The 18,733-nt window shown below is 33.4% G+C and overlaps 1 protein-coding gene across 10 annotated transcripts in view; it reads right to left on the bottom strand.

The window, feature by feature from the left end:
* Window positions 1–4,180: 4,180 nt before the first annotated feature.
* Window positions 4,181–18,733, bottom strand: part of FUT9 (fucosyltransferase 9) — a 266,509-nt gene continuing 251,956 nt past the window's right edge. For 7 of the 10 annotated variants that reach the window (XM_071218601.1, XM_071218600.1, XM_058307159.2 and 4 more), the window contains one exon: window positions 9,495–16,538. In XM_071218601.1, the coding sequence (XP_071074702.1) occupies window positions 15,451–16,530 (1,080 nt within the window). In that variant the 5' untranslated portion in view covers window positions 16,531–16,538 and the 3' untranslated portion in view covers window positions 9,495–15,450. Of the gene's footprint in view, window positions 6,854–9,494; window positions 16,539–18,733 lie in introns of those variants that run through there. The other 3 variants (XR_011650101.1, XR_011650100.1, XM_071218603.1) reach the window with 3 other exon arrangements.

Here is an 18,733-nt window from a genome sequence, read left to right as displayed (position 1 = left end):
ATGAATGTTGGTTGAATGAATAAATTACTGTTTTGGGAGAGGAGAAATTGTCTTTCATAAAGTAGTTCTGAAAAGGAACTGCTTCCTAATCTTCCATTTTAAATGCATTTTAAATTTATCACCAAAGAATTTAACAGAATTAAATTCTTCTTAAATTACTGTTTCTTTGGACAGTCAAACTCTTAGAGCATTGTGTCCCATACTAGTATTACTTTTTAATTGAAATTTTACTTCTGTATATTTGTCTGAAAATGAACTACTTTCTTTCCTTACTGTTGTTTTTTTTTAAATAAGATAAGTAGTTGGGTTGTATGTATGCAGTTGGATTTTGTTTATCCATGCTGACAAGTTCATTAATTTTAGAATCTATAAGAAGAAAATTCTATACCAATTGAGAGTAAACCAAAAATAGATATACTTACTTTTTGTCCAATTTCCTATATGACTTAATTATTTCTTATGTATTATTTATTAACTTGGGATGAAATACAAATCATAGTAACATATCCCAAAGAATGTTCTACTAATGTCTTTCACTATGCCATAAAAAATAAAATGTCTCTGGTTGTATAAATTTTGGAAACCATATGCTATATTCTTCTCTGAGAAATTCATAGTTCACAGTAACATATCATAGGTAGTAAAAAGTCCTGCAGAAAAACTAAAATAGTTTAACCTTGTTTAACCCAGTATTTCCCAACAGTAGAGCTTAGTGGTTAAGTATCAAAACCTTGGAGCCAGATGCCCTTGTTTCAAATTCCAACCCTGCCACTTTCTAGCTGTGTACCTTTGGTTGTTTCCCAAATTTCTGGTTAGGAAAAATAGACAAAGTGTTAAAATTGATGTCAAAGGAATATTATGAGGTGCAAATGAAATAATATACATGAAGTACTTAGAATACTGCCTGGCTCATTGAATGCCCTCAATATATTTTACTATTATTATCATTGATATTTGACCAAATATAAAGTTTCACTGAGAGATCTGTTGATTTCTAGGATAGATGGGGAGCCACTGTGGTTTCTGGAGTCCAGACAAGACTAGGGTGCAGCACAATCCAAGAGCTAATGCAGGAAGAGAGAAGGGCCTGTCAAACTTGAGTGTCTTATGATATTGAACCCATATTGCATTAGAGCAAAATGCAACTGGTTTTAGAGCAGCATTTTTCAAAGAGTGTTCCTTGTACCACTCCTTTGTGGAATGTAATTTAGCATTACAGGAAAACATTTTCTGTGACAAAACACATTTTTAAACTGCTGAGTTAAATAAAATAAACAGACTTTTAAACTGAAGGACATCTCAGGGACTTTAATATAGATCTTCATTTTTCAAATGTTTTTGACCATTGATCCAATTTTTATTCAATGACCATCATAAAGAATGAGTGTTTGGCAGGAGCCTAAATTGGATGTTATTGTTTCAGTCCATGTAATAAATATTAAAGCCTCATTGGCTGAATGGGGCAATGTCAGTGGACTAGAGATGAGGAGACAGATTTAAGAGATATTTGATGGACAATTGGATGTGGCAAAAAGTAAGAGAAAGGATCAAGGATGATTTATAAGCTTTGATATAGGCAACATGAGTTAAAATAGCATCCAATAACTGAAAAAATATCCAATTTCCATCCTGGGGAGGTTTGCCACATTCTCTAAAGGGACATCAAGAATCCTTCAAGTACAGGGGCAGTGACTAGTGAAGGAAGATGGACCATTGATGGGCCCTTGATATTGATGACTGTACTTACGGACATTTTCTTTTGAAAATGAAACTTATCCTTGTATTATAGGTTGCTTAAGAGTTACTTCCTGAGAGCCTCCTTGTTGCTCAAATGTGACTACTCTCTAAGCCAAATTCAGCATATAAATCCCTCAATGCCAAGGAAGCTTATCTCTGGGAGTCCAGTCCCATCTCCTCTGGCATGGGATATGACTCCCAGACATGAACCTCCCTGGCATTGAGAGATTACTACCAAGCACCAACTAGCAATGCAACTAGAAAAAGATCTTGATCAAAAGGGGGAAGGGGTAAAGACAAATGGGTTTATATGGCTAAGAGGCTTCAAAGTGAGTCAGGAGGTCATTCCAAAGATTATGCTTGTGCACATGTCAGCAGGATCTCATTGACTGCCAATGTAAATTTTGACTAAAATAGTGGGGTTCTTGATGGAGCCAGAGACATCCAGACACTATAGGTAGGGCAGATAGCTCAGGAGTTTGGCACCATGCCAGTAGGTTTTACTTTGGAATTTATACTCCCCAGTGTGACAGAGTTGGACTCAGTTGTGTTCCCTACACATGGCTCTTCTGATCCTTCTATTGGAACCTAGAGTTAGTACTAGAGTTGATAAGTGTATGTCCAAGAGACTTAAATCTGTGGGCTGTCCATGTGCCAGTCAGGCCTTGTGTCTCAATGAAGTTGCAACACCTATTCTCCAGTTCATTGGATTCAACCAGGACAACTAATAAGGAGGTGATGATGGACAGTCACCATACCAAGGAACATAGAGTCTACAGTTGCAAGCAAGAGAGTCCCATCCATCTGCCACATGAGAACTAAGCCCCCTTTAAATTAGAAGCAGAGTGGGGAATAACAATTCTGAATCCACAGGATGGGGAATGAATGATGGACAAGAGTAGACTTACTGTTATTCTTCTTTAGACTTATTGTTATTCTAGCATTGGAAGAACTTTTATCATTGATGTGGAGTCAGTGGCCACTGGAGGTTCTGAAGGGTAGGAAAAGTGAAAAATAGGTGTAATATGAAGGCATTTTTGGGACATTGGAATTGTCCTGAACGGCATTGTGATGACAGATACAGGTCATTATATATCTTGTCATAACTTACAAAATTATGCAGGATAGAGTTTAAACTATAATGTAAACTATAATCCACACTTAATGGTAATGCTCCAATATGTGCTCATCAATTGTTAACGAATGTACCATACTAATGAAGGATGTTGTTAATGTGGGAAAGTGTGGGAGGGGTAGGAAGTGGGGCATATAGGAATCTCCTACATTTTTAATGTAATGTTTATGTAATCTAAGTATCTTTTAAAAAATAAAAAAAATAGCATCTTTAAATTAATGGAAGATTAGAAAGCAATTAGTATTGGAAAGGAATTTGGATAAATTTTGTCTGACGTTTCTTCAAGTGGGTTATCCAAGTCAACAAATCTATAGGAAGTTAGTGACAATAGGCAACTGGAAGATAAGAAGCCTAGGGGTAAAGAGAGAAGTCATAGGGATAGATACACATGGGAGCTTAGGGCATTGATAATTGCTGATTCTAGAGTTCTGAATCTGACTCTAGAGGCCCGAATCTGATTCTAGAGGCCTGAATAAGTACAATCATAGAGTGTATAGAGAAGAGAGAATTGAGAATGCAAGGTGAGACATCTTCCAAGCTAAGATCAAGGGTTAATAAAGAGAAGCAGACTTGGCTCAATGGTTAGAACGTCTGCCTACCACATGGGAGGTCCAAGGTTCAAACCCAGGACCTCCTTGACCCGTGTGGAGCTGGCCCATGTGCAGTGCTGATGTGCACAAGGAGTGCCATGCCACACAAGGGTGACCCCCATGTAGGGGAGCCCCACATGCAAGGAGTGTGCCCCATAAGGAGAGCTGCCCCCACACACACATACAAAGTTCAGTCTGCCCAGGAGTGGCACTGCACAAACACACAGAGAGCTGATGTAGCAAGATGACGCAACAAAAAAGAGACACATATTCCCGGTGCCACTGAAAAGAACAGAAGCAGACACAGAAGAACACACAGCGAATGGACACAGAGAACAGACAACTGGGCAGGGGAGGGAGGAGGGAAGAAAAATAAATAAAAATAAATCTTTGAAAAAAAAGGGTTCACAAAGACAATTAGGTGAATTCTTTATTTCCACATGGGAGCCTAGGTTATTAATGGACCTCACTGGAGTCTCAAGTCCATTAAAACAATGCAAGATTAATGAAAGAAAATATCATAGAACAGTTTACACATGCATAATGACTCCTTGTTTCAGTTAATGTTTGTGATGAATGCATAATCTTCAGAATACATTTGTTTTGAATTTTAATTCAGTATATATAGGGAGTTCAGATTTATATGGAAGTAAAAATGATTCTTCTTGAGTAATTGGATTTAACTGTAATTTTTATAAAGAACCAGCAGTAACTACTATACATTTAAATTGTATTCTTTTATTTTAAATATTCACATTACAGGAATTTATTAGGCCTGAATAGAACATCACTATTTACACATCCAATGAATAACTCCAGTGCTAAATCAGTGAGATGCTTACACTGAATATAGGAAATATATGACTCAACAAAGGTATTTCTTCTTACACATACAAGTTCAAATCCTTTATGCATTTATTTCTGCCTTAGGATCTTAGCATAGATTGTTGAAGTCACTATTAATTGGCAAACAAAATTTTACAATATCTATAGCAATATTACCATATATTTTTAAGCCAAGAAAGACATTAATGAGCAGTAATCCACAAGGTAATAGTATTTCTCAAGGGAAGGAAATTTTAGATATCTCCAATTTAATTTGTGGAAAACACAGTTTCTCCAAACAACTGAATATACATATTTCTTATGTATATTCATTTTGCCTTTCATGGCTTATTAAAATATTTTCTTAGCTGCCATAAAGTGTTATGTTATTTACAGGTTGAATCAATGAGGAGAACAGTATGGTAGCAGACTAAGAGCCAGATCAATATTTGCTGAATGTCATACATGTATAGCATCCTGGAGGTGAACTTGATCTTTACACTGCTGGACTGGCTGTTTATCATTTGGATTAACGATGCAGCAAGTCTTGGTTGCATGATTTTCACTGGGAACCTCTTTTCTTACCATTATCTGCCTTCACTGAAGCTGTTAAAAGTGAGCTTGAAAGAACCAATATTCTGTATACAAATAAACAGATGTATAAATAGGATCCCCACTGTTTTAATAACATAGCTATGAAATTACCCTCCAACAGAGTAAATTATTTTATTGTTGAGAGTAACCAAGTGTTATGTTCTAGGTTTAACATATTTTGATGAATTACTAATATCCTTGGGAGGGGCTGGTTTATTCATACCAATTACCTGTTTGAAATTAAGCCCTTTTAAAAGCACACATTTATTTTCAGAAAAAGAAATAATATAAAACAAAACAAAAACACTGAATGTAGTAATTTCTGTTTATTAACAAAAACTACTCTGCAAATTACCAGCAGGTAAATGTGTGGTTTCAACAGCCAAAATTCATATTTCCTACATAGTCATTGTTTTTTGTTATTATTTTATTATTACTCAAGTTAATGAGAAAAGAAGACTGGCTTCAGTTTTCTTTTCTTCCTACCAGTTACACTGCCTGTCTGTCCACACTCCCTGCCTGTTCTACATTATTGCCTGATATAGAGTTGTGCAGATCTGGCTTGAAGTGCGTTTTTTTTTGTCTCCTGCAGTAGTACTAAATTTGGCAGTGTACAAAAAGACATAGCATTCCTGATTGTAGAAAAAGCTGCCAGAATATTGTATTCATAGTATGCAGCTGGTTAAGGTGATTTTTTTTCACATTTTCATGCTTTTTAATATTAAATTGCTTTACAGTAAATTGTATCATTTGCAAACAAATGATTTTATTTGTTGTATTTAATTGCCAACAATAAACTCCAAAAAGAAAATTTTGAGGAAAATGTACCACAATGTGCTGCAGAGTTAGAAGAATAGCAAAGCAGCATTTTCTACTGGCTCATTGGCACAAAGAACACCATTTTCACTTTACCAAATGTTTAAAAAAGACTTTTAAAAGGATGTGAATCATGCACACAAATTGAGATGAAGCCTTAGTGTGAGTTGGCAGTGTAAACCCCCCCCCAAAGTTGCATGATTCACTAGTTGCATGCATTTTTAACGTAACAGAAACACAACCTTAACATAATTTCTGACACATCTTATTTTAAACATGCGTTTGTCACTAAAATAAGGTTTTAAAGACAAGTTGATGTTTGATATAAAATAACCGCGTTTTTTTCAAGTGTGGAAAAATACTCTACAAAAAAATAAGTAAAAAAGTGATTCTGATCAATGTGTGATTTCATCTATAAAAGTCCAGTTGACTAATTAATGTGCTTACAATAATCCTATCAGGAGTGCATCACAATACACACATAGAAACAACTATTAACACAATGTGGTTAAATTCTTATCTGAAATAACATGAACCTATAAACTGTACATTTGGCATTTAGGTTTCAAGGTGTTTTTGAGAGTTTGCTTAAATATAACAATACAATAGTGCAAAATTACATTACATTAATAAAACATACAATTACAATCCAAGCAATTTATAGATTACTGACCTTTACCATTCACATACTGGCTAGAATTGGCACATTTCATTTCAGCATGATAATTTTGACCTTAAACTTGAGTGTATGTCAAGTTTAATCAAAGTTACACTTGAACATGAATAAAACACACATTGGCATATCTGTGTTTGTGTGTGTGTGTTCTCAGGAATGAAATCAAGAGGAAGCTTGTAAAGTCTCCATTCTTCATTTGTAGAACTTCATTGCAGCTTTCTTCTTCAGCAAACCTTTAAATTAGAGCTCCTACCAAATTACTAAAAGAAATTACATATTAGAATCTTACTCTCTTTTCTTGTGACTTGACACAGTATTATAGACACATGAAAGGGGACACAAATGAAAGAAGGAAATTTTTTAAGGATATATGGCAGCCTCTGCCCTGTGCCAGCCTAAGCACCAGAATCAGGAGCTATTAGGAGCTTCTCACGTGACTCTAATGTACAGTCCGTCACACTTCATTTACAGGTGAGAAATCTGTGGGCCAGAAAAATTAGTGAATTACATGGTAGATTTTTATAGGGAAAACTTGGGCTCCAATACAAGTTAACTTTCCTTGTTTTTTGTTGCCACTTTTCTTCTTTTTGCTACTTTGTGAACTTAAATCTAGAGACAAATTTGTGAAACATTTAATTTTTCCCTTTGAAAACTTCTATTTTACACACATTTTTGATTCAGAAAAAACAACACATTGTTTCAAATTAACACATTATTGATCTCAATAATTCCATTCAAATGATCTTGACCAGTAACATTTCCTCAAGCAAACATTATTTCTTTCCTTCTTATACATGATTTAATTCTTAGGAACCCAATAGAAATGTTATTTTTCACCTTGTCACAATTACTCCATTAACCCAGACTTCTATTTTATATATATATATAATATATAATATATAATATATATTATATATATAAAGAAAAGATACTGATTAACCCAGCACATGAATGAATATAGTGTTTTAGAAAGCTGTCATCATGCTAATTGCTCTAGAGAATTAAATTATTATTCAAAGGTTAATAAAATCATCATTATTTTCACTACTTTTTGTCAATCTCCATTTTCAATGGTATTACCAACTGTTAATCTTCCAAGGCAATAGCTCTCATTGGTTTGAATGTAGAATATGTATAAACAGATTTTTTTCCATTGTAAATAAATGCTTAGTCTTTGTACTTTGATCAGTTATTTAAAAATAATATATAAAATATTTGAGTAGATCATCTGTTATGTAAAAAGTAGACTGCTCCCATTTTTACATAGACTATCAGGTATTCTCATCTGTTATGTAAAAAGTGGACTGCTCCCATTTTTACATAGACTTTCAGGTATTCTCAGATTGCTCAAGGGTTCTTAAAGAAGAAAACCAGTGTGGGAAAGACTTGATACCATCACAGTTCTGTTAGCTTTCCTCTGGAAATCTTGCCTTGGACTAGGGCAGCATTTTCAATGTAGTCTCATCTGTGGACTGAAGGTTGCTAATGAGGCCAGTCCGAGATGGGAGGAAGTACTGTTTTGCTCTGGCACATATTTCACATAATGAATAGTTTTAGGATACTAATTTAGTCTTTGGGTATCATTTCTGCTGAGCCGAGTTTTCTACCTCTTGCACCCTTCATTAATCAAAATAGGAAGCAGCCAAGTGTAAAAAAAGTGATCACAGTTAATATACCTTTCTGAAAAATCATCCTTAAAATTTTTCATATAAAACCTGTATCTGTTTTTCTCAATGAAATTCCAGCAAGCTCTAATTTAACATACTTTACATACACAAATAGTTCAGTAATCATTTGGTTGCCAGAGAACCCGGAAAAGCAATAATTGAATTTTTGAGGTTTTCTCATGTTGTAATACTAAAACTAACCGCAATAATAAACATTTCTAAAGGAACACAATTAGGAGATACTTAAAAATAGTATTTTGAATATCATTCATTTTTTCCACAACTAATAATATTTTTTTCTTAAGTCTACCTTGTTATTTCACAGTACAACTTAAAAACTGTGTACAAAAATTGTCGATTATTGTGCAGTAGGAAGTAGAGTAGTCTTCATCCCAAACCTGTGATGAATTATTTTTATTTCTGCACCACTGAATAGATATGTTTGTTTGTGGAATTTGTACTCTAACATTTTAAAGTAACTTTTAGCATTATTTTTTAACTTTAAGAGAAGTAGATGGAGACTTGATTCTGTTTCCTAATTTGTATTGTTAACTGTCTCTGTGCCAAATATAGTGGACCAGCCAAAGTAATGGGTTAAGTCAAATTGTTAAATCTATCTAGATCTCTTTCCTTATCAGAAGATAATCTCTGAGAATCTTCCCTTTATTTTATTCTGTGATGTGGTGAGCTATGCCATCTGATAATAAACTAAATTAACTATTAAGTTACTGACTGCTCATAACAGTGAGGGGAAATTAGACCTGCTTGGGGTCCAATTATTTAAGAAATGGCGTTATGTGTTTAGTAATGCTAACTGTGCCTTTTCACAACTACTGCCAGCTTTGCACACTCCTTTCATTACTTAATAATTATGCTTCCACACTATATTTATTTGTTTCCCTCCTTGGGAAGATTATTCCTTTGACTTGTTTAAATTTGAGGTGATTTTTATAAACTTAATATTATCAAAGTTTGTTAAATGTGAAATTAAGGAAACAGTTTTAGATTCCTCACAAATACCTTTTATAGTAAGAACAAAATTAACTGAACACTTACTAGCTAGTCACTTGCATATTATTTCATTTAGTCTTCAGAACAATACATTGGGAATATGCGACCTTCACCTTACAGATGCAAAATGAGGTAAGAGAGGTTAAATAATTTGCACACAGTGAGTGACAGAGCTGACACTCAATTCCAAAGCTGTGGCCCTCCAAAATTCATGTATTACTATTCATTGCCACATTCCAATTGCAAATAGCCTTTCTGCAAAGAGGCAAATGAGACTTTGGATCAAGGAGAGGAGGTCTTTTAAACAGACGCAGATAAATGGATCACAGAAGCATAACTAATTATGAGTATAAAGGATCCTAGTAATTGTCTAATCCAGTCTTTTATTTTTTTTTTTTAGTTTCTAAAAAAGAGAATGAAATATTTTTTCAGGATCTAGAAACTTTTCTTTCCCTAAGTTTCTCCAGGCCATGATGTCTTCTGTGTAGACTCTGGTTCCCAGAGCTAGCCCAGCCTTAGAATCATCTGTGGAGCTTTTACAACCATTCCATGTCTGGACCCCACCTCAAACCAACTGAATCAGAATATCTGGAGGTGGAACCTGGACATAAGCAATTGAAAAGCCTCCGCAGTGATACTAATGTGCATCCAGGCTTGGAACTTCTCACAACTTGAAAAAAACATCTGTAGACAGTAACTAACCTGCACCAAATCACAAAATTAGTTGGTGATTAATTAGTTGGTAATTAGCATGGCTCATACGTAAAATAATTAGGCTTACCGAATACCCTGGATTTTGAAGTAGAGGAATACTTTGCTGACATATTCAGTAAAATTTCAAGTGCACTGAAGAATGGTGGTAGCTGGTGTCTGTTGACTAATAGAACACTCCCCATTTATCAGATGGCTAAGACTACAGACCTCAAAACTGACAGCACACAGGTACCACACGGGGAAATTTTAAAATGAAGACTCCATCTCCCTTCTCAGAAGCAGAGAAACAGATGTCTGGGTGGACATTCAAAAATCTTTATTATAGACAATCCTTGAAATGAGTTGTCTACAGCTGTTTCAGCAAGTCTCAAAGACATGTATTTGGGATCTGCTGGCCTAGTAGAGCTCAAAAAATTAAGCATGGAAGACAACTTGAGAAATGTATGAAATGTCTGAAATGTATGAAAGGCCTAGTATTTTTTTTTTTCCTTACTTGAAGAGATTCCATTTGCATGGGGCAGGGCCCAGAAATCTATCTAATCTAATCTATCTATCTATCCATTTTTTTAAAAGGAGATACCAGGGATTGAACCTGGACCTTCTATGTGGGAAGCAGGCACTCAACCAATTGAACTACATCTGCTCCCCAGAATCAATATTTTTAATAAACATCCCTGGTGATTCTGGGTCAGCTGATCCAGGAATCATGCTTTGAGTAACCACTGGTAAAAGGCTACTGGTGTTGCAGAGGTTCTTTTTAAATCAACATATTTTCAAAGTAAATCAAATGTGAAAATGTACACTAACCATGATTTAAAAATAACTAAATTAAAAATAAATAACTAAATTATCTAGATGGATTCAATTTGGCTTACTCAATTTACAGTCAGTTGGGGACTGATTGATGTACTGCTACTGCCTCCCTGAATTTTTTACATAAATAAATATTCTTAAATTATTTTAATAGGAATGTGGATGGAACATAAAAACTTAAACATTTAAAAATGTGTCTAATATGGCTAATTTTCTTCAGGTAAATAAGGTCTCAGTGTGCTTCGAGTGTAAGAATTTCAAAGGACATAGGTAGAGAGCTCAAGTTGAGGGAGTAAAAGAGGAAGGTTAATTGAGCTCTTTCTATATTCCAAACACTGGATTAGGTTTTTTCTACATATTAGTTTATATAATCAGCTTTAATGTCTGTACAGAAAAAAGAGAGGGAAGTCTGTTTAGAATATTTACTTGCAAAAAAATTATTTTGAAAGGCCACTGAAATTTCATTTGTAAATACATGCATGTATATATCAGTTTAGTTCCTGGATTAGAAAATTATATTTCTGGAAGGAACCTTACAAAGGCCTAGAGAAGTTAAGTGGCTTTCTCAAAATACACTTTGCTGAATTAATAACCGAGGGTAGCATTATTCATATTTCAAGTTTAGCAGGTTGTCTTTCATTTATAGTCTGTTAATTGCTTAAAATAATGCTTATGAAAATGGGTACATTCAATATGAATTACTGAGGGAGAGAACACTTTAGATAGTAGCATAACTTACCCATTTGCAAAATACTATAAAATCTCTAGATGAGAGACATCCAGGAAAAAAAAATAACATCCTAGTTGTCTGGTCTTTGCAGTACAAAGGAGTGCAGTTAAGGAGGAAAGATAACTTGGTGTTAAATATATTCCTTTCACACTCAGACATTTTATGTTCTCCTTAAAAATTTTCTTTCCTATTAGAAACAGTTGACATGTTATCAATATTTAAATAAAATGTTCCAACTCCTTTTTAGTGTTTCTTGCGCTTTTCTGGGGGTCTTAGAATATAATAAGACTGGAAGGACTTAATATGCCATTCTTCTGCATGCAGGCAACATTTAAATAACAATAAAATATCCTCTCCAAAGAGACCGGAACTATCACTTCACATAAAAATATTTTTCATGATCTCCACTGCCATTCACGTACTCATTAAACAAATATTTGTTGAGATCCTACAGTGCATGAGCACTGTGATTAGCCTTTAGATCCCAGAGTTTGTTATATTTAACAGATTAATTATAATTAATTTAAAAGTACTTCCCTTAAATGAGTTCAGTGTTCAAGGGAATTCAAAGATATGGTGAAACACAAAGTCATAACATAATGACCTAAAATTGCTTCTGGTAATATTAATTCATACAAGGATATTTTCTGGATGATTACATTTAGACTCATGGAATCTAGTTTGAAAATAGGCAGACAAAAAAAAATATCAATAGCAAAATTTCCTTCTTTTTTCATACTTAGCCTCCAATTGGAGGCAAGTTAAAGTCTCAGCAAATAATTCCTAAATATTTTGTCACTTTACACCTCAAATGCTCTAAACTTTCTAAGTTCAAACATTTCTGCATTCCAAGATAATAAGTACATTAATAGTAAAATTAATATAGAAATTTCAAACTGATGATTGCTTTCCATTAAGATAAAGTTTTATTTCAGTTTTAAATTTATAATGTCAAATTTATGGCATCATAAAATATATGACTTTCATATCTTTTTCTTTCAGAGTGTAATAGTGCTGAATGTACACAATTTAGTGTATATTCTCAGTAAGAATGACAGCAATTAATATTTAAACTTGCAGATCATTGAAGGCAATGTATTTTTGATATCTTGAAATAAAATTTTAAAATTGTCTCTTTCGTATCCACAATTTATTCCCAGGCAGATTTTGACTTTTTGTAACCAATAGTAAGTGGTTAAAAGACTGGCGGAGAACTACATACCATCTTAAGGGTGATGCTTCACTTAGAATGTATGGAAAGTCCATTTCCTCTTGCTATACTCAACTCCTAACTAAAATATTTAAACAAGAATTTTAACAAGTTAGATGTTTTATTTACTGCATACCTTTTCAAAAGTGAAATGCTTCCACATAGAGCATAACTTCTACAAGCCCTATTAACCCAAATCAAACATTCATATTTATAGGAATTGAGACACATTTCTATGATAACTTGGGAATGTAATGTGAAAAAGAACTGATTTAAGAGAGATAGGCCTCTTAAATTCTAATTTTGGCTTTGTCACTAACTGCATTGTGGTATGCGTGCATCTTAAATATAATCTCTGGTCTAGTTGACTTATAAATGGAATTAAGGGATTGATTTATAAATATTGCTGTAATTCCTTCCTACCCTAAACTTACAGATCAGTGGATGCAGAAATGAAGGATTCAATTGATTCATTCATTTTGACATTGATTCTTCTGGAAATTGGTGATGGGTTTTCAATATTAATATGTGCCAGTTAGTAGTATTATTGCCTTGGCTTGGCTCATATTATCAGCATGTGATACTAATCAGGGTCCAAGAAAGAGTCTAAATTCATAGTAGACAATGGAGGAACTACCCATAGGTCTCCCAGTTCTTTGAAATCATAAGCATCAGCTGCAGATACTTTCTAAATGTGTTAGGAATGTGTCCATTGTAGATCTCTATATTCTTCATAGGCCAAGAGATGACTAAATAAATGTAAAAATACAAATTTGACTATTTTAACATGATAAAATAAATATTTTCTTATGTAGGAGAGTGTTCATACTGACTTTCTATTTCTTCAAGCAGTATGGCTAAAGGAGATATTATAGAAGGGATCTACATAGGTCAAATTAGCAGACAGAATTTACAGCTCAGACACATGTTAAATAGTGACACAATTGGGGAATTTGCTATTTTTGTTCATAATCAGTGGCCACTAATATAAACTCCACTGAGAGAATGATATGCATAAGTATGAGACTCCGGCTGGAATTGAAAGGAAGCTTTTATGTGACTCTCCACTTAATGGAAGCTCCTTGATGGTAGTGAGAATGTCTGTTGTTTTTGGTCTTCGTGATGCTTAGGGAATTGCCTCATATAGCAAAGATGAATGAAGAAATGCACCTAGGATCAAACAAACTTCCATCTAATGCAAGAATCATCCAAGTCATTTATCATGTGCTTAAATCCTTCTAGTGCTAGGGAGAGCTCATTCCCTCACAAGGCTGTCCAGGTGGTGGTTCATATCTCCTCGCGGAATTGAAGTTTGCCTACCTTTCACTTCCATCCAGAGTAGGAGATTCTGGGTTCAGTTCTGCTCATGTTAATGTGTAACACACTATTAGAACAAGTCACAAATAGACTCAATGGGATGTCATCAGAATGTCTAATTCTTTTGATGGGTTTTTGGTCAGAATGGAATAAAGTTATAAATGACTCTTTTGGAAAATACTTTCCTTGAACAGTCCTTAACATCCAAGGTTTTGTACCTATTATCTCTGCTTTTATCCAGGTCTCCCCTTCTTTACCTTATAGAGGAGATATGCTGCATGGAAACTGCCAGTTCAGAGATGAATTCTCCAAAACTTAGTGTAACGGTGGATTTATTTTGATTTTATAATGCCTAAGGGCATGTGGTCTATGCATGAAAAATTACTAAAATGGAATATGAAATATCTCCAATTAGTACCTATAAGCTAGATCTGTAACTTCATTAAAACAAACAAAAATTTCCCCATGACCTTCAATGCTATTCATTTATTCATTAAACAAATATGCTTTGAGATTCTACCTTTGTTGGGCAACTTGTGTTTCTTAAACATCCCCACATTATTATATTTCACATCTTATATTTGACACCTCAATGATAATTTGATTTAGTTTCACTTAGATGATAGATAATACCTCTCCAATGTTACATCTATTTATTTGTCCATATGGTAAAATCAAATTGCTTTAATATTGGTGTTTAAGAAAAAGTATTTTAAGTTGATATGTAATTTAAAATTGTACAAAATGGGTACAATTTTAAACTATAAATTGTATAACTACAATTTATATCTATAGATATCCTTTTTCTTTGTTATTTGAAGAAATAATTTATTTTAAGGAATTTTATCATAATCAGAAAGGGAATTGTCTCAGTTTTTCTTAAGTATTATTGGATTATTTCTCAGGTACAGAAAATCTCAATAAGATGGATATTGAAAATATTTGAATATTTTACCTTAGGATCATGAGAATAAATGGCTGAATTTGCAAGTCAGTTTAATGAAAATAAATGGGAAGTCTAATAGCTTCCTGAATATAACAGTATGCTTCACTGTCTTTTTTATTCACTACATGAATACTTCTGCCTTCACAAATGTGATAAACAGGTAAAAAAAAAAAAATAGACCAAATAGAGACAGTTAGAACTTTGTTCAACTTTGAAGTCAAAGAGGTTAGAATTAAATTATGTGTTCTTTCTTTGTTACATTAGGCAAACTTGGAACTACAGATTATAGTATTTAGTGAAATTTGTTCATGGTATTTTAATATGCACATCTCCATTTTCCAAATTGATTAAAAAGATGATCAATTTAGAAACACAACAATCATATCACAAACTTAAATTATAGACAACTACACAAATGTGAAAAAAAACACTGCTTAAAAATGATAGCAAAGAATAAATTATTTTTCAGTGCATATAATTAGGTATATACAGGATAATTTAAAACCCAGTGGAATGATTGCTAATGCTGCACTCTTAAAAATATCCATCAAAATATACATTACCCAAGATAAAAAGTGACACGAAGTAGAATGTTATCTCTTCTTATCCTCAAAACTTGGATCATATCTCATCAAAATGATTTACCCATTGTGAAAGTGATGGAAAACTTTAATTCCAAAACCATTTCTCTAAATTACCAACAGACTTATATTCTTGATGCCTTTTCACATGGTCACAAGCCAAGCATGCATGTGATTCCCAAAATCGGGGAAGATTCACGGTGAAATCCTTCCTCCAGTTAAAGTAACTAAGATATAACTTATTGTTTTTGTCAACTTCCTTCAGATACTTGGCTAGCTCATTGGGAGAGTTATAATCTTCCACATGAATAAATGAATCTGCTGGAATATAATTCTCATAGTTCTCCCTAGATGGCCCCAGTACAACAGGTACAGAGCCAGCCAGAAAAGCATTGTAGAGCTTTTCAGTAATGTAATCTTTGTGGATTGAGTTTTCAAAGGAAAGATAAAATTTGCATGTAGATATGGTAGGAATCAAATTTTTATCATTCACATATTCTCCAAATGCTTGCCCATAGGTATGGATTTCAATGCTTTTGCTTAGCTCATTGTAATACTTGACCCTGGCATGCTCAGGGTTCCAGTTACTTACAACCCAGCACACCAACTTCTCTTTGCTTGGCACTTCAAACACGAAGGGATTTGTGCTCACCGTCAAGAAGCCATAAGGCACTTGGATATCGGAGTCACGGCGGTAAGTCAGAGTTAGGTTAAACAAGTGCTCAATACCACTCTTTTGGGGAGTGTGAGTTGGTGATTCCAAATTCATCCAAATCCATTTCTGGAAGGGTGGTCTAGCCTGCTGAGGTAAATTAGTCAAGTCCCAGCTAATGTCTCGATGATGGATCAGGACAGCATGAGATTTGTTGTACAGGGAACGATCAGTTGTGAGATGGCATCCTTGGATGTTGAACATTGCTTGGCATGACGTAAGGTCAAAGGTCTGTCCAAATGGCCACACCCAAATCAGAATAGTGGTTTCATTCAAATAATCTGTTTTGGTGGAGAAAAAATTTTTCATTTTCAGCACTGAACTGGCTGATTCCATTGGACTGAAGATCCAGCCATTGGTAGGCTTGATATAAATGAGCAGACATGCCATGAAACAGCCGAGAATAAAGCAGACAATTAAAAATGGGCGAAGAATTCCTTTGGATGTTGATGTCATAATTTTTTCTGTGAAATAGAGAGAAAAAGATAGAGGAGCATGGTGGGAGTTGGGGTGGGAAGAACATCATAAATGCAATTTCAAATAAACAAGTGATACATCTTTAAAATACACTTAGCTACAAGATAACTACATTTTACCTTGCATTTTTATCAAACCATTGAGCAAAATAGAGCTTTCATTTTAGCCAAGAAACTGATTTTAGAAAAGAAGTTTCTCATAAACTCTTACCTACAAATAATGAGTCAGAATTTGTTCCAAATGTACCAAATACGTTCAAGCTGAGTTACATTTTTTTCTGTGCTGTCCTTACTGGTTATATTTTTATTTGCTTTTAAGAAACTGGCATAACCATAGACTGTGATCACCAAGGCCATGACTAAAATTTTTAGTATCCTTAAACCATATCGGATATGTGAACATTTCTCAGTTGACATAATCATTTATTTACTAATGTCTATAACTTTGCAGATCAGAGAATTCAATAGAAGATCAACTTATAAAGGAAAAAAAGTTATGTTTTTGTTTTTAATATAAGCAAATCTTCACTGTTTATGAGTTCATTAGGGTAAAAATGGCAACACTTGATTTTTTTTTTAGCTATTCTGATACAAAAATTTAAACTCCTCATTGTTTTATTTTCTCAGTTTTTCTTAAAAAGTTCTTTATGTCTTTTTAATAATCTGGTAGTAAGTTCAATAAGTACTAGAATGTGGTGAGCAAAAGTTCTCTTAATATTAGTATAATCTCATGTGGTATTGGTATGTTAAAAAAAGTTCTTGGCATCAAAATAATAATAATAATATTAGTATTATGCAAATCTAAATAAATGGATTCTCAAAGAAAAGAGTTATATGCCATGGAGAACAATTTGATCTTGTGAATTTTAGCAGTTTGTGACTGAACAGATGATTTAAGGCTTTGTGTTTTTTTTAATGCAAGTAACTTCAAGGTTCTTCCTCTGACATTTATACTTCCTTGTGAATTTGAACATAAAGATAAAACACGTAATATATTTATAAAAATTTCTCTTGATCAAATTCTTACTGATCCTCTGAAGCTCATATTATTTTTCTCACTAAAATTATATGGTGGTTCAATTTCAGGTTCAGCAATGTATTTTGGAACTTTGTTCAAACTGTGTGGAAACATCAGATGCTTCCTTCAAGAAAGAGGAGAATTGCCCTTCAATTAATTACCTAAATAAATGTGGACAGAACAAAATGTTATTTTTATATGTATTTTTTTCATAAAGCATAAGACATTTTCTGAATATCTAAGCTTTACTTTTTGAATTCAATGATTCTGGCCATTGCATTCTAGAGCACTCCTAGAACAGATTTATTGGAATCATAGACTGCAACTGACTGTCAAAGTATGCTCCAGTTCTGTCTAATCAATAAGAGGAAAACAAAAAAAATATATATGAAATCTGTCCACAATCTAGTCTAGAACAATCTAGTCTAACAAATTATTGATTAATTCTTGGGTTACAGAGAATGTCAGGAAGGAATTATGAAAGGAAATGAAACAATTTAATACTAAAAGCCGTTGAAATTACATGTCAAATATCGTGGTATTGTTTAAAGCAGTACTTAGAAGGAAAAGTATAGCTTTGCACAGAGTTCAGGAAATTAATTAGCAAATTGTTCAAATCATGTACCTAGAAAAAGAACAATGATACAAAGCTAAAGAAATAAGAAGGAAGAATTAAGGAAAGAAGTTACTGAAATTGAAGGCAAAAATTGGAGATGATTAATAATGCTACAAGCTTTGAAATACTAAGACAAACCTTAGGCGAGGATAACTTAGAAAAAAAAGATAAAATATAAATTAAATCTCACAATGGGTAAATAACATAATTTAACAGAGATAAAAATTAGAAATGATTATTTTGAACAATTTTATGCTAACAAATTTGACAAACTTCATGAAATAAATGATCTTATTTCTGCACAAATAGACAATACCAATATTGGCACAAGAAGAAACAGAAATTCTGATTAGAAAATCAGAGAAATTGGATACATAAACAAACCAAGAATATCAGTCCTTGATGGTGTTTACTTGATGATAGCAAAGTATAAAAATTTAGCAATAAATAGTATTGAAAATATATTGTGATGCAATTCAAGGTATGTTTAGGGAAATTAGTCATATTTGATCCCACTTTATAAGTGTAACCAGTAAATGGCCCAATTCT

This window comes from Dasypus novemcinctus, chromosome 11 (assembly GCF_030445035.2).
Source record: "Dasypus novemcinctus isolate mDasNov1 chromosome 11, mDasNov1.1.hap2, whole genome shotgun sequence".
Lineage (NCBI taxonomy): Eukaryota > Metazoa > Chordata > Mammalia > Cingulata > Dasypodidae > Dasypus > Dasypus novemcinctus.
This window is presented reverse-complemented; position numbering and strand designations above follow the sequence as displayed.